The sequence below is a fragment of the Haemaphysalis longicornis genome, unplaced genomic scaffold, assembly GCF_048455015.1.
Source record: "Haemaphysalis longicornis isolate Haplotype H1 unplaced genomic scaffold, Haemaphysalis longicornis Haplotype H1 scaffold_10, whole genome shotgun sequence".
Lineage (NCBI taxonomy): Eukaryota > Metazoa > Arthropoda > Arachnida > Ixodida > Ixodidae > Haemaphysalis > Haemaphysalis longicornis.
Genome location: NW_027526204.1, coordinates 51,500,941 through 51,517,446, shown reverse-complemented (window position 1 = coordinate 51,517,446; position 16,506 = coordinate 51,500,941). Strand labels below are relative to the sequence as shown.

The following is a 16,506-nucleotide window of genomic DNA, read 5'->3' as shown; positions in this document are numbered from 1 at the left end:
GTATCGTTTTTATAGCTTTGCTTTTCAACCACCTTCACAAGATGTATTGGCACACATTTTTTTACCCCTCTTTTAATGCAGTTCAGTCAGTTTATGCTCACACATTCAAATATTGTAAAAATGAATATACAAATAAAAATACAAACAGCCTGTTAACATCCTACGTGCCAAGTTTTACGATTTTATTGTAAAGTTCCTAATTTGCACCACATTTTTACCAGTGTCGTAGTAAGAACTATAGTTTACTATGCATGCCGATAACAGCACAAAATGAACGTTGGCCCACACAATCCAATCTGGCTGCATCCTGCTATTTCGCAAAACCATGTTGGCGGCGCTGTGTTGGCTTGTATCCAGAGCCAAAGCCGAAAACCATAAACTTAGTGGAAATCTGCTTGCTTTTCTTTGTTTCTCCATGTGCTGCGTTGTGTACGTTTTTTTTCCAGAGCTTAACACATGATCCAGTGCAAGCTGTGATCGAGATGAAGAAATACTTGCAAGTGTTCATCTGCAGCTATTGGACTGATTGATTGATTGATTGATTGATTGTAGGGTTTAACACGCCGACGCAATGCAGGTGATAAAGCACGCTGTAGTGGAGGGCGCCGGATTAATTTCGACCACCTGAGGATCTTTAACCTGCGCCTAAATCTCCTACACACGGGTGTTTTTGCTTTTCGCCTCCATCAGAAAAGCACCCTCTGTGGCCGGGAATTGAACCCGCGTCCTCGTGCACAGCAGCACAATGCCTTAACCACTCACTGAGCCTGCTATTGAACTGATTTTCCGTGTATGAAGAGGCCGTGTAAAGGTGAACGGGATGTAGTTTGTGAACATTGTGCGCGCTGGTCGTTGGGTCATTGTGCTTCATCCTAATATGATGAAAAGCAAAGACTCTGTGAAACTAGTGGCCTCTAATGGGAAATTTGGAGGGTACGTACGCAGGGCGGATCTGGATACTACAACTCGAGCAGAGTGCTTTTTTACTGCATTCTTTGTTGAACACAATGTTCCCTTCACGGCTGCTGATCGCGCTGGAAACCTCTTTAGGAAACGTTTTCCCATTTCGAAGGAAGCCAAAAACTACATCTGTGGCCGCACAAGGACTACTGCTATTGTAAAGGAATTAGCCAACAATGCAATTGGCGAGGCAATCCCATGAGATTGCGGGACAATTAGTCTCCCAAAAGAAAAATTGGAGCACTGGGATATCTAATAATAATTTTGTTTAAAAAGTCAAACATGTCAGCACAAAAAGGATCTGCGGCGTTAGGTGCACGATAGCCTGCGCAGAGCATTGCGTCTCTGTGGTTCACACGGATGCTGACTGAAGCGAATTCCAAAGAGGTGGGGACTGTGATGGGAATGCAATGTGATACTAGGTCATTTGATACCGTAATCAGAGTTCCTCCACTGACATGCTCGGGCTGGTCGCTTCTGTACACATTGTAGCCTAATAGGATGCTTTGTTGGGCGAGTTGGTTCATGGCTTCAAAAAATAAAGAGTGCATAGACAAGGACAGAGAAACACAGACTGGACGAGCGCTCACTACCAACTAGTTTATTTCGATACCCTTCTCAGCATATAAATGTCAGTACATCAGAGGCGCGCCTGCGCAGACCACCTGAAAAGCAAGCCACATGTGCTGCTACTGATTTTGGCATAATAGGCGGAGCTTGCTCTCCCGCAAACACACCGATGTCGTGACTGACACAATCTGTGCCCCTCTTTTTGATATAGTATGCCTCCAAAAGTCTTGCGACCATGCAGCCCCCACCAGTTTTCATCAACAGATTCAGAGGTTGCGGTCATCAGGGTATATTCAAAATACCATTATGATGGCGACTGCGGAATCCCTGCTGCAGAAACTAAAAGGCAAGGTGAGGGAAAAAGAAAGGCAAAAGAGCGCTACGAGGCCACATATTATCCACAAGGTGACACATAACCTTAAGAAGGTGGTGAGCAGGCACAATGTTCCTGTCATTTTTTCAGTGCCGTGCAAGCTGTCGAAGTTGTGTGTGTGCATCCCTGGCGATGCAAAAAAAAAGATGTGGCTTGTGGTACCACACCAGGCGCTATGTGGATTGTGTTGTGTGGTGTCTGTTTACGGGTTGCCACTGGACTACGGCAAGTCCTATATAGGACAAACCGGCCAATGTGTCAACGACCGGGCCCGTGACTAGAGCTATCGCTCACAAGTGATCGCCATGCGCATCTTCCTGCACATTCCGCAGGGTGTAAATGCGTGCCTTTATTTCTTGAGTTGAATGTGCTGGGCCGCAGAAAAGACACGGTGGCATGCGAAATTTTGGAGGCATACTATATCAAAATGAGGGGCACCGATTGTGTCAGTCAGACGTCGGTGTGCTTGCGGGAGAGCGAGTTCTGCCTATTATACCATAATCAGTAGCAGCGCATGTAGGTTTCTCTTCAGTTGGTCTGTGCGTAGGCGCGCCTCTGATGTACTGGCGTTTATATGCTGAGAAGGGTTTCGAAATAAACTAGTTGGTAGTGAGCGCTCGTCCAGTCTTCTGTGTTTCTCTGTCGTCCATTCCACTCTAATTTTTTTTATCACATTGTAGCCTTTTTTGCAAGTTAAGAACTCGCATTTGCCCACTTTACTGGAAAGCCATGTTTCAGTTAATATGACATCAGCTGAGCAAGTACCTATCAAGGCAGGCAAAGTATCACGTTTATTTGCAATACTTCTAATGTTGGTGAAAAGAAATGAATAGTCTTGTTTGTGTTGTGCCTGAACAGCCAAAGTTTCCTAAGGCAATGATGAGGGTGGTACTGTAGCAGGATAGGGTTGTACAGCGGCAGAAGAGCATGCATTATCACCAGCGGCAGAAGAGGATTGGATATTTCTAGTGGTGCAGGACATGTTCAAGGGTGTAACTTCACACATACTGTCAATTTGCGCAACATATACATTACACTTTTGTTGATGTAAAGTTTGTTGTTCTTAAGGTTAAACTTCTGTCCACTCAAGTTACCCAACTCAAGGAGCTTTTTTCTTGAAAGACTCGTTGACTTGCAAAAATCCTCTTCCAAGGTTATACTATGGCTTTTCAGTTTGGCTAGTTGGGAGATTATCCCTTATTTTGAACGCAGAAAAATTCACAACAACGGGATGGCATTTGTTTGCGGCGTATCTGCCTAGTGTATGCTCGCGCGATACCCCCGTCATTCAGCTGCAGCAAAAATGTGTTCGCGAGAAAGGCACAAACTTTTTCTTCAGTTTTGGACCACGTCTTGGTAGGTGTGTCAGTTATTCCATGCAAAATAAGATTATCTCGTCGAAACCTATTCCCGTGATCATCCAAGCAGGACTGAATTGCGGCATTCTCGCTGCTCACAGTTTCTGCAACAAGGGATTGAATGTCGGTGTAAGGCTCTCCACCGAGCTTACTTTTAATTCTACAGCAGCTAGCCTAGTGTTAATATCTAAAACTCGTTCTTCAAGTAGTTTTTGACTAGCTTTAACTCCATTCTGGGAGGATATCACTTCTGAGTGCCTTGATTCCATGGTTCGAGAAAGGGACTTGATGACAGCCAGTACCTCGTTGCTTCCATTTCCTTCATCAGAACTATCGCTCAGAGAGCCGGCATTTCGCTCCACATCACCACTCATAAGTAGCAGCTTTGTCACCCATACACAGTCACAAGCCAACAATAAGAATGTATTTGGGCATGGGACAAGCAGTTTGGAGCCCATCAGGCACATCTCGTTCGAGAACTGCTTAGCGACCTGCTAAGAGAGCTAATGTTGCAGTTTGTCAAACCTTTAGGCGAAAAGATGACGAGGACTTCGTAATTGGCAGCCACACCACACAGAGCTTGAAAAACCTGAAGAAATAAGCAAGGGAGCAGTTTTTACACGAATAAGAAAGTTCTTCGTGATGGCAACATACTTCATGATTTTGAAATTTCTACTGAAGTGTCAGCTAGTGAAGAAGGCAGAAGTGGCAAGGCTTGCTTCCATTGAACATGCCAGATTTGCTGATAGCAAGTACCCAATGAACCACTTCCCAGTGGTTGTACCAGTTCAAGAAGGGCAAGGTATGAATTCTGCTCTGGACGACAATGAGGCAGACTTTGGCTGTCTTGAGTTGGAAGACCTGCCCACTGAAGTAACTAAGCAGGGGTGGATTGACGAGCAGTGGCAAGTGGTCTCTGATTTCCGAGAAGTGGATGGTAGTTTGAAGTATGCTAAACTTTTGAAAGTTATGTTGGGGGTCTTGACACTCCCGCATTGTAATACAGAGTGAAAGGTTTCAGCTAGGTTGAAAAGGTGTGCACACAGTTTCATGCCTTCTTGTCCAAAAAGACAGTTGGGCAGTTGCGTGTTGCAAGGTGTGCCCAGTCTTACTTGGGATAGTGTCATGAGCAGGTGTTTGGTAAAGAATTTCTGAGGAAGGCCAAGGCTGCAATGGCATCTGCTAGCCCAACCCTCAACTTGCAAGATGTAAACTCTTGCCTAATTATTGCTGAGCCACCTTTTGAACTCAGGGATGTGGCATGTGACCAACTTCCTGTTTGGAGGATAGCGTCATTTCCCCACAAAAAAGACAGCTCCATATTTGTAGGTGCACGAATGGAAAGTGTGTGTCAGCCAACTTCATCATAGCTTTGGGATCACTTGTTCAAATTCCTTCTTATTTTCAGGAGCCAACGGGAGTGTAATATCTCCCGTGTTGCCAGTTGTACCCACCAGGCAAATCAGTGTATGACGACGGTAAAACTGTTTCAGGCAACAGACCTGAAGAACTTGAGTACTATTTCGGTACTATGCTAGCCCGCCCTTCCAATTATAGGATCCAAGAACATCTTGTACCTCTTTTGTGATGTTTGTTGTGTATTTTATTCATCTAAACATGTTTCTGAGAAATACAAAGGCATGTTAGTAATTTTTCTATGCTATTTTAGTACCTCTGCACTTTCTGTTGTATTTGGAGCCCTGCGGGGTTGGAAGGTCTGAACACTGGCTGCAATAAAAAACTTACATTTATAATGGAAGTGATTACAGCCAAAGTTAGTAACATCAAATTTGGCAAAAGGTTTCATCTGCATATACAGGTCAACTGCATTGTGAATTAGGTGGTACTGGATTAGGCTAATTGGTTGCCATTTAGCAGAATTGAAAAGTGATAACAAAACCGGAAATGACAATACAGAATGCTGACTACGTTCTAAAAGCTTTTTCCCCACGCTGTGCAGTATATTATGGCAGAAGGACAGAAAGAAAACACACCAAATACAAAATAATAAGCTTTGCACGTGACAAGAAATGGGACAAGCACGCAAGTCAGTCACTCATATGGGTGACAAATTTATAAAGCATCAAGGCGATGAATGTTTAGTAAATTTGAGGTCACCCTGCTTGCAGAATTGTCTTACTTATGGCTATGCCTATGCCCCGTGTATTTCTTCCTTTTGGTGCCATTCAGAAGCTTTTGCAACCCACGTGTCTTGACGAGTAGGTGAGCGCCCCCATATGCGGCGAAACATGGGAGTATTAATAGTACTATTGCTTGATTGCCTGTGCCAGTTTTGGAGGAGTTTTGATGTCTACAGGCTTTATCATTTAGCCAGTCCCTTATCTGACGTAAATCATCTGTTTACATGTGGGGAAAATGTCGGACACAACACTGCTCTGAAGCAGTATGAAAGGTGTTTGTTTTGTGAACAAATGGCACCCATGAGCTCTTCCGAGTTCATGCGTCAGCTGAGACCAAAGTTTCTTCGACGCAACAAAGACAACTTTGATGCCAGCATATTCTGCCCTCTTGTTTAGCATGTGGGAAACCTTGTGGACATCAGGGAAAACAGATGTTTTCAGATGTTTTGAGTAGCTTTTTTTTGTTCCTTGCTTTAGCCTTTGTGCAGTTCCAAGTGATATCTCTGACATTTTAATTATAAAAGTTGCAGGAAACTCCACTAACGAATCTCTTCATTTCCACATCGAAGCTACACTTGGTTTCTTTACGGCATTCCTCAAAGTGGCCAAGGCAGTGTTTTATTTTATAATTTTTGACGGAGAATGTCAGCATTTCGCTGCACTGGATTCAGAAAAGTGCAGAAAATAGCAGTGACGCTTTATCAAGGGGAAGAGCTAAGCAGGCACGCAACATCGGTTGAAAGTTGAAGGGCTTAGACCGCATGGCATTTCCATGACGAAGACATACAAGGAGGACTTGCCATCTCGCATCATCGGGTTTGAGATCCTGTGGCATTGCCCTGTATACCAGTTTCAGCAGAGGTTACTTTGAGTGGAACCATGTTGACAGCAATTTTATTTTTAGCCTTACAGAGGTATCTGACTACCTCCAGTGGCACTGACCTTCTAAAGTGCATGGTTTTTCTTCAGACACTAAAGAAGTACCTATACTTATCCCTGCAACATGCCAAACTCATGGAGTTGTCACTGAGCGCATAGGCAACTTTCCAAACAAAATGCCCACAAAATGAAGGTTGCAGCTTTGTTAGGTCTGGGGCCTCCATGGGCTGCAACGTCAACATACCCACCCACATTAGTGGTTTTACAACACACTGGGAAAGGTTGCTCATGCGTCCTCACATCCTAAGAAAAATCTTCGGTTGCCCATTACTTTTTTTAATTTCTGGCTGTGTTCAAATTCGGCGTGCTTTACTGCAACTGTGGTTTCACATGGGATTCTCAGTGAGCTCGATCGTGTTAAATTAGACTAATGATGTCGCTTGTCTTGATCAACATGTATACAAAGTAAGCTAGTCGATTGTAAATTTCCAGCCACCCTTGTTACAAGTTTTTGCCTGATTAATTGAGGAAGAATTTTCAAGTAAAATGTACACGTTTACTTTTAGCATCCTTACAGAAGAGGACTACCCAGGTAGTCCGCATTTCATGATACAAGTTCCAGAGACTTGGCCTCTTCTGTGTAACAGTTCTGCAATTAAATGCTGTGCATTAGAAATATTTAAGCACTTTACGAAAGTTCTATTAAAAGCTCTCATACATTTGCATCTTTCCACTGAATTCAAACAAGATTTGTGGATCCTAACGATAGACCGGCAAGTACTATAAATTGGAAAGAAGTTTTTGCTGTGCTTTGTGCATGATTAAAATGTGCTATTTTGTTAACTCCTACAATATCTTTCTCTTCAGCCATATATATAAAAACCTATTATTCAATGGGGAAGATTACTTGGCATTTTACACACGTTTATAATGGCATAATCTGTGCTTACTTTTGCTTACATGCGCAAGGATCTGTGCATGTAACATTTATTGCCAAGCCTTCTTTACTTTGTCACTCAATCTGTGAGACCCGCCGCGGTGGCTCAATGGCTAAGGCGTTGCGCTGCTGAGCACGAGGTCGCGGGTTCGATTCCCGGCCGCGGCGGCCGCTTTTCTAATGGAGGCGAAAAGCAAAAACGCCCGTGTGTACGAGATTTCGGCGCAGGTTAAAGATCCTCAGGTGGTCGAAATTAACCTGGAGCCTTCCACTACAGCGTGCTTTATCACCTGCATTGCGTCGGCATGTTAAACCCTACAATCAATCAATCGATCAATCAATCAATCAGTCCAATAGCTGCGGACGAATATTTGCAAGTATTTCTTCAACATCTCGTTCACAGCATGTTCACATCTCGTTCACATCCCAGCTGGTCAAAATTAATCCGCAGCCCTCCACTACGGCGCGCCTCATAGCCTGCGTTGCGTCGGCGCGTTAAACCGTACAATCAATCAATCACTCAATCTGTGAACTTGGGTATAAAATGCTCGATAAATTTTCAGACACCTCATGCCTTCTCTGTTCTGTGTATTGCAAGAGTGTGTGAGCACTCCACATTTTTTATACCCGACTGGTTTGTTAGGTCAAGCAAATGTCATTTAGCTTGTTTCTTGCACTCTTTTCACACAATTTTTTCTAATCTTACGTCTCATGTTTTCTGCCTAGGAACTTTTCCACCAACAGCAAGAAAACCCAGCGTGAAGGAAAGCTGTATTTCTGCCTGTCCTGTGAACAGTGCAACCACCGGACCACTAAAGGAGAGATGTGTGCAACCACGAAGCGCTACACCTGTACTGTTTGCAAAAAAGCCTTCCAAAACAAATGCAGCCTAAATGCACACATGAGACGGCACACTGGCAAGAACCTCCATGTGTGTAGCACTTGTAATAAGAGCTTTATATACAGATCCGTCTTGGTTAATCATGAAAGAGTACACTCAGGTGAAAGGCCTTATGTGTGTGGCATCTGTCAAAAGGGTTTTGCTAGAAGAAGCAGTCGTGTTCGTCATGAGAGATTGCACTCTGGCGACAAACCGTATGTGTGTGGCCTTTGTCAGAAGACCTTTAATTATAAAGCCAACTTAGTTACACATGAAAGATTGCACTCTGGCAAGAAGCCTTACGCATGCAGCATCTGTCACAAAAGCTTTAGTCGAAAAAAGACCCTGGTTGACCATGAAATTGTGCACTCTGGAGAGAGGCCCTATGCATGTAGCATCTGCCAGAATTGCTTCGCTAGAAAACGCGAACTAGTTCGTCATGAAAGACTGCACTCTGGTGATAGGTCCTATGTGTGTAGCTCCTGTTTTAAGAGCTTTGCTTCGGGACACCAATTGGCAAATCATGAAAGATCACATTCTGCAGAGGGGTCATATGTCTGTAGCATCTGTCAGAAACGCTTTAATCATAGATCCCACCTGAACAAGCACAAAAAAGTGCATTCTAGGAAATGGGTGTGTAGCAGTTCTGAAAATGGCATTACTAAAAAAGACCAACTGATTGTACATGAGAGGTTGAATTCTGGTGAGAGGCCTTACGTGTGTAGTACCTGCCAGAAGAGCTTTAATCGTAAAGCCCACTTGGTTGTACATGAAAGAGTGCACTCTGGCGAGAGGCCTTACGTGTGTAGCTTATGTCCAAGTGCCTTTGTTCAACAATCCCACCTGATTGTGCATAAAAGGTACCACTCTGGCGAGAGACCTTATAAGTGTAACGCCTGCCAAAAGAGCTTTGTTGAAAAAAGTGCACTTGTCAAACATGAAAGGGTACATACCAGCAAGAAGCCCAGTTAATAATGTATCAGTAAATTTTCCAGGAAGGAAATTTTGTCAAGTTACAAGGAGGTGTGTTGTTACAAAAACAATTTCAGACAAATTTCCACTGGCACACATATTGTACTGTAACAGACTGAAGACTGGTGCAATGGTGGTGGGATGTGTACATTGCAGAAACTTTGCTCGCAACCATGCCTTGTTCTTACATAAGGTGTCACCAGAACAAAGGGCCCCATGTCAGCAGTATGTTTTTAAGTCTTCAAGGGACTCAGCAGATTTATATTGAGTGACTGCACTTTGTTGTAACCACTTTATCAGTGTTATCAGTTGGAAAAGTATGATAAATTGACTAATTGGGAATATTCACAGATTTTATAAGCCCTCTTTAGGCAGAACCTACTAACTCGGCCAGCTACATGCACACTTCCTGCCAAGCCAAAGTGTAGTACTTGTGTTGCCTCTTTACCGAACTCTGGGCCACTCCCAAGACAACTTGATTGAAAAGGAATTGCAGATTTGTCATGGCATTCATTGAAAAGGTAAAAATGCATTGGTCAATTTGGCTAAATTTTAGACACCAGATAGTGTGCATGTTTCTTCATCCACGTCCCTTCAGTTTAACCACGTCCCTTCAGCAGCATCTCTGTAGAGTTGGAGCAGACCAAAACTGTGAAATGGTCTATCTTCGTGTCAGCTGCGAGATGCTGCTTTGAGTGATGCATTGTTTTAAAGAATATCCAGTTAAAATGGTCTCCAGCCACGTAGACTTTCTAGTTAGTAAATATGTGTTGTGCCCCCCTACCCTAATCTTCGTTGGCCGCTAAGTTCACTGGCCCCACCAGGCTCAGTGGGCAGCATTGTGTGTGGCTGGCGAATAAACACTGACGAGCACAGCCGCTCTCGGTCAGTCACCGTCACCACCAGCACGCTGTAGGTCATCACTCGGCTGGAGGGTACCCCGACCCTCTTACATTCACAAATGCGGGCCAAATCGTGATACTAGCGACGAGGGAAAAGCCCACGGACCGGCCAAAGCCACCGACAGCGCCGAGGCACCGCCCCCTCATGCCGGCCGCCATTACGCCATGCCGCTGTACGGGAAGCTCGAGCCATTCGAGGGTGAAGGGTCCACCTGGCCTGTCTACGAGGAACAAGTCGGCGTGTTTTTCCGGGCGAACGACACATTCAAAGCAAAACAGCGAGACATTTTCCTGGCCAGCTGCGGGACCCGAATCTTCGCTCTCCTGCTTCACCTCCTCAAGCCAGCCACGCCGCATGACAAGTCACTAGGTGAGCTGCTGGCGATGCTACGATCGCACTTCAGCCTGGCCCCGTCCACATTAATGGAGCGCTTCCGCTTCAACAACCAGAGCTGCCGAGACGGAGAGACTCTCGGGCAGTTCGTCGCAGCGCTGCGGCATTAATGACCCCGCCCTGCAGATGCGACTCCTGGAGCTTCGGGACCCCTTGCTGGACGGCGGTGTCAAGGCAGCGCTGGCGATGGATGCTGCGGCCAAGGATGCAGGTGAGATGGCATGTGCGGCCGGCTCACCATTGACAGAAGTGACAGTGAACAAGATGGTGACATGGCATGGCACGTGCAGTCGTTGCAGTGGTGACCACTCCCCTCACCGTGCCAGTTCGGCAAGCAGAGTGCTTTGTGTGTAAGAGAATTGGGCAGATTGCTCGGGCGTGCCGAGGGGGGACGCGAACGGACAGATGGAGAAGCCGGGGGCAAGCGCGTTCCCCACAAGCCCACGGCCAAGGGAGCCAGCACAAGGGAGGTAGCGGGGTGTGCGGCAGCAGGTTCGGGTGTAACAGCTAGGCTTCACGTCGTGGCCGAAGACGCACAAATTTTCTACATGTGGCACGCGGGCATAGTTCAGCCGTCTGTGCCACCGTACATGCTGACCGTCGAAATCTGTGGGCAACCCATTTCCCTTGAGCTGGACATGGGCCAGAGTGTCAGTCATGGCTGGGAAAGTCTTCAGGTCTACCTTCCCTGGAGTGTTCGTTGAGGCATCGGGCGTCGTGCTGCGCAGCTACTCCGGACAGCTCGCGCAGGTCGAGGTTCAAGCCCACGTCAGCATTCGCTTTGGCAACAGGGAGGCAACCCTGCCCCTGTACTTGACCAAGGGGCCGTCACCGACGCTGCTGGGCCAGCACTGGATCCAAGCATGTGGTGTGCGGCTGCAGGAGTACCAGGAAGCAGTACATGTGGTGGCAGACATCCCGAGCCTCCTGACCAAGTTTAAGGCCCTGTTCCAGCCCATGGTGGGCACAGTCACCGGCACAGTGGCGAGCATACATGTCCTGGAAGGAGCCCGGCCTCGGTTTTTCAAGCCGTACCACTGCCGTTTCCCCTGAAGGATGGAGTCACTCAGGAGCTGCAACGTTTGCAGCAAGAGGATATCCTGGTGCCCGTCAAGTCTTCGGAGTGGGCCACTCCCATCGTGCCAGTCCGCAATCAAGATGGCAGTGTTAGGATTTGCGGGGACTTCAGGGTCACCATCAACCCCGTCGCTACGGTAGAGAAGTACCCACTGCCCCGTATTGAAGATCTCTGGTCAGCTTTGTCCGGGGGACAGAAGTTCACCAAGCTCAACCTCAGAAATGCGTACCAGCAGCTGGTGCTCCTGGAGTTGTCCCGAAAGTATTTCACCATATCAACAATGGTGGGACTCTTCCAGTACATGTGCTTACCGTTTGGCGTGGCCTCAGCCACTGCCATTTTCCAGAGGAAGAGGGACCTTTTCAGGGCCATGAGTCACATGGCAGTGTATTTGGACATTATCCTGGTGACCGATACAGATGACGAGGACCACATGCAATACCTGCCCAGTTCAGTACCTAGGCCTTTTTACCTTCTTGTTACAAAACAACTTTCTTTACTATCTTGTCATTACAGAACAACACAACGGGTTCTCGGAAACTGCATTATGTTCTAAACGGAACTTCGCTTATGTCTGAGCACTCAATTCTTAAGGATTGGTTAAAAAATGCACGGATATAAGGTTTCGCCACCTTCTTTTTTTTTGGTGGGGAGGTTGCCAACATTTTAAACGCAGCGAAGAACGAATGCATGTAATGCGAAAACCCAAACATTGGCTATCAGTGTTACTTGCTACTCAAAGTGCTCTGGGCATCATGTTCCATAATGGTGAGAAATACTCCGCACAAATACCAGTATTTTCAAAATTGATTAACCCCCCCTTTTGGCACGAGATTGTCCAGGAATTGTGGCTCGCCTTTTTGAAAATGTTATTTTAAGCAAGCATTGTGGGGAAAAAAATTTAGTGAGTCGTGCAGGCACACACCCTTCACACATGTGGGCAACAGCCTGCATTATAATATTCGATTTTTCCCCCTTTAAACTTAGGTTCGCTTTAAGAGGTTAAGACGTGACCATATTAGGCATTTGATTATGCTGAGTGAAACATTTTTGGACCAGGTGATTCATGTCGTGATTTGAAAACGGCATAATAAAAATGAAACACGAAATGCCACAGGACAGATGCACACTTCCAACCGCTTAATTTTACAGAGAAATCCCCATAAAATACTCGTGCGCATTCCTAGAAATGTAAATACTACATAAAATTAACAAGAGATTATAAGCGACTGTCCAAAAATTGTATTTATTTTCGAAAAGGTACGGGAAGAATTCAATCACACAAACGCTTGTGGGTGTAAAATACGTCCCCGGTAATGTATGGGCGATAGTGCACGAGTAGTGTGCAGTGTAATTATTTTTGTTGGTTTCTTCTTTCTAAAAGGACAGAGCGCAATTTTACAAAAGTGTGGCAAATGTACGGCTATGCACGGGTCCTGTCGCTTCTTACCCGTTTCGTGTAGTAAACTTTTATCCTTTAAGCAAACACCAACAAGCAGGAAAAGTCACACTTCGTCAAAGTTTTTCTGATGGAGGGAAAAAGCTACCGTCCGTGCGCTCGAGGTTTCGCCGCAGGTTAAAGATCCCCAGGTGGTCAAAATTAATCCGAAGCCCTTACGTAACTATGGCGCACCTCACTGCCTGTGTACCGTCATCACGTTACACCTAATTAAAAAACATCATGTTAGGGAGGCAGAGAGTGTAGGTTGATTGATGCACACTGTTTAGAAGCCCATTAGGAGACCTTCATGAGGGACATCTGAAAGTTAGTCAAAATAGCGCATACTGCCCATATCTGCGAAGGAAAGTTTGTCATCCACCTCAATGCAGCTGTACGGCTATGAAGGAAAGCTGTACAGCTTTCTTAGAAACTTCGCGGTTGAAGAAAAATTGAATAGAAAGAAAAGAGAGCTGTTATCACTTTCGGAGAGGTTGTTCATTGGTTGTGTTGCCACCTCACAGACAACAGTCGAAACAACTGGAGGAGGTCTCGTTTTGGGCTTTCGCGTTTTCTTCAGCTTTGGAAATGAAACACCAAAGGCTCGGCTGTGTCAGCCAGCATCCTGTGCCCACTTGCAAAGTTTTTTAGGAAGTCGTCTCCCATGAAGTGTTTAGAGCCCACGCCGCCTGTGCTGTTAAATTGGGGGTCCCTTTTTATAGCCACTAGCCATGCTTTGCGCAACTTGGGCTCCCCTGGGATGCAGTGGAAAGACATCTGGAAAGAAAAATAAACAATAAAATAAACTGCGTACCAAGAAACGTTTTTTTTTTCATGACTCAGTGCATGCTGTGGAAGCCTCCATTGTTTGCTTATTTTAGAACTAAGGAGCAGATTCTGTTTTTTGCTCTTAATACTCATGCCTAATAGTCGCACAAGAACTTCGTGCACTACGCTACGGTGAGGTTATTCATCGCAAATATGGTTGGAGAAACACCTCATCTAGCATTGAGACTGTTACGAGCGGTCCGCAGTTACATAGCTTAAATCACACTTGTAGCAGGGGTATGATCGTGTGACTATTCAACAATAACTGCCGCCACTACACTGTAGGTGCACAATATCACTTGGAAAATTCGTTCTTGGGAAAATACGTGAAGCTCGAGCTGACTCGCCGACTCGCGCTGCCTACTGTGCAGGCTTCTAGCGCGACGTGTAGGTTTTAACCATAGTAGATTCTGTCATTTGTTTTGTTTAGAAAGCTATCGAATGAGTAGTATTTGCATTAAAACCACAATGAACGTAAAAAAACCAACAACAATGGCGGGTGACATTGCAAAGCAGCCAGTTCCCGCATGCCAAGTACTGATAGCAGGCAGGAGTGCTCCACGGCAAATGAAGGGCACTCAGGCGATTTATAAGTGTCATTTGTTTCCAACTTCATCCGCTATTACTGTGCAAAAAATACTCGACACTCACAAGTGACTTTCCGCCGGCATCGCATCCTGCTCGGTGAGAAATTAAAAATTCTACGAAGCTAGCACGTTTAACTTGTTTCCCTGGGTGTGCAGCGAGGCACACAGCAGTACTTTGGCATCTTGGACAAAACTGCCAGCTTGCATAGCGCTGGCACCCCACTATCACATGAACTGGGGAATCTGGAAATCCCCCAACATGGCAGACCAGCCCGCAGTCACCGCAAGGGGTCGCCAGTTTTTGCGTAAGTTCTATAAAGAAGGCCAGTGCTCCTGTGCTTTTTTTGTGTTCACAGTCCATTTTTTTGTTGCACATCATACCATAAGAAGTACTTGCCAACTATCCAAAGAAAATTCTGCTCTCACACCATGGTTTCTGCCCAATGCGCCCACCTTCCAGCTTCACCATGAGTTGAATGAACGCTTGCATGTGTTGTAAAATAGTGTGACATGAATGCATGGCAGAATAAGTGGCAACAAAAGATAGAATGGGATGATAGCAACAAAGCGCCAATACTGGTCACCAACAAAAGGACTGACTGGCAGCCAATGCTGGTGCTAAAGCAAGGAAACAACACCACCCACTGAGGTGCTTAGAATGCAAAGCACAACTGACATGGTGTGCAAGAGGCATAAGACAAATGGCATACTGTGTACTGCTTGAGCCAGAGCAAGTTTGCACAACGAGACACGCATCATGCCTTGAAGGGGACAGAATAAATACTCGCACTGTCTTTAAAACCCAGCAATAGATCTATTTTTTTTTCATTAAAGCACTCCCAAACTTAATGAGCAGTGATATGATGCTGCAGTTTTAGTGCTAGAAACATAATGTTGACCTGTGTCTGCACGTGCAAATTCAAGAAAACTCGGAACCAACCTGCCTCTGCTCTACCTTTTTATTATTTTTGAAGGCATTTTGTGGAATTGAACCAACATGAAAGCATTACACATCAATAATCATCATCAACAACCTATTCAGGTCCATTGCAGGACGAAAGCCTCTTCCATTGACCCTCACCCGTTGCTGTCATGCACAGCCCGAGTCCATTCTGCATCGGAGTTTTCTTCTTTCATCTCTCCATTAAGCTAATCACCTGCCCCTTTTTCTAGTGCCATTTCTTGGTATCCATTCTATTAACCTGTTGGTACACCTTTTGTCACTTCGTGCACTAGCCGGCCCAACTCCATTACTTTTTCTCATTTAATTTGAACTACGATATCTCCTCGAGTTTTCTATCTGATCCACGATGTTCATTTCCTATCCCTAACTGTGACTTCTATCAATCTTCCCTCCATCGCCCACCGGGCAGACCTAAGTTTTCTTTACGTTGTCTCATAGGGCGCCAAATTTCTGCTCCATATGTCGTCACAGGCAGCACGCATTGGTTGTGTACTATTCTTTTTAGAGAGAGGAAGAGCTTACACTTCGCTTGTGAGTGTTTGCCAAATTCATACCAGGCCTTTCCTATTTCTTTGCCACGGTTGGGATTAGCACTGACCATCTGGCCAAGACAGTTATATTGTTCTTCCAGCGTTTTGTTTCCAATAACAAAGTTAGGGAATTCATCATGTTTATGTTGACTTTAGATTCATTCATATTTATTTTTACCCTCAAAGAGGAACTTTCTGATTGTAGTGCTTCAATAATTTTTGCAGTTCTGGAGATTCACTAAAAAAGACTATGACGTCTACAAAGCTCAAATGGTTGAAGTATTTTGCCTATCCGGAACCACGTGTTTCATCAGTCAATCTTCGTGATTACCCCCTCCATGTATGCTGTGAACAGTTTTGGTGAGATGGTATCTCTGTCGCACTCCGTTTTGGATCAGAACTTTTTGCTTTGCTCGTGAAGGATTATTCTGCTTGTAAATACTTCATATATGTCATGACAGAATCTTATATAGGTCTCTTCTATCCCTTGGTCATTTAAATTTTGCACATTGCTTTGGTGTTTACTGAATCAAGTGCTGCTAAAAAATGCATCTAAGGGAGTTTTGTTTACTCTACAGATCTTTCTATTGGTTGATTAACCACATGAATGTGATTCATTGTTGAGTATCCATTTCTAAACACCACATGCTTTTTTGGTTGTTGGGAATCCAGGCTTTCACTTATGAGGTTAACTATTACTGTAGCAAACAACTTG

At 45.1% G+C, this 16,506-nt stretch overlaps 1 protein-coding gene and 1 long non-coding RNA gene across 4 annotated transcripts in view; one reads left to right on the top strand and one right to left on the bottom strand.

Moving 5' to 3' along the window:
* Nucleotides 1-9,975, top strand: part of LOC144158517 (uncharacterized) — a 32,330-nt gene extending 22,355 nt beyond the window's left edge. For both annotated transcript variants that reach the window (XM_077689422.1, XM_077689423.1), the window contains exon 5: nucleotides 7,945-9,975. In XM_077689422.1, the coding sequence (XP_077545548.1) occupies nucleotides 7,945-9,070 (1,126 nt within the window). In that variant the 3' untranslated portion in view covers nucleotides 9,071-9,975. The remainder of the gene's footprint in view (nucleotides 1-7,944) is intronic.
* LOC144158519 (uncharacterized) overlaps nucleotides 1-16,506 on the bottom strand; it is a 77,110-nt gene that overhangs the window by 40,757 nt on the left and 19,847 nt on the right. Inside the window, exon 5 of one of the 2 annotated variants that reach the window (XR_013320110.1) lies at nucleotides 12,716-13,659. The exons of the other annotated variant lie outside the window; for it this stretch is intronic. This is a non-coding gene — a long non-coding RNA (uncharacterized LOC144158519). Of the gene's footprint in view, nucleotides 1-12,715; nucleotides 13,660-16,506 lie in introns of those variants that run through there. 2 annotated transcript variants of the gene reach the window in all.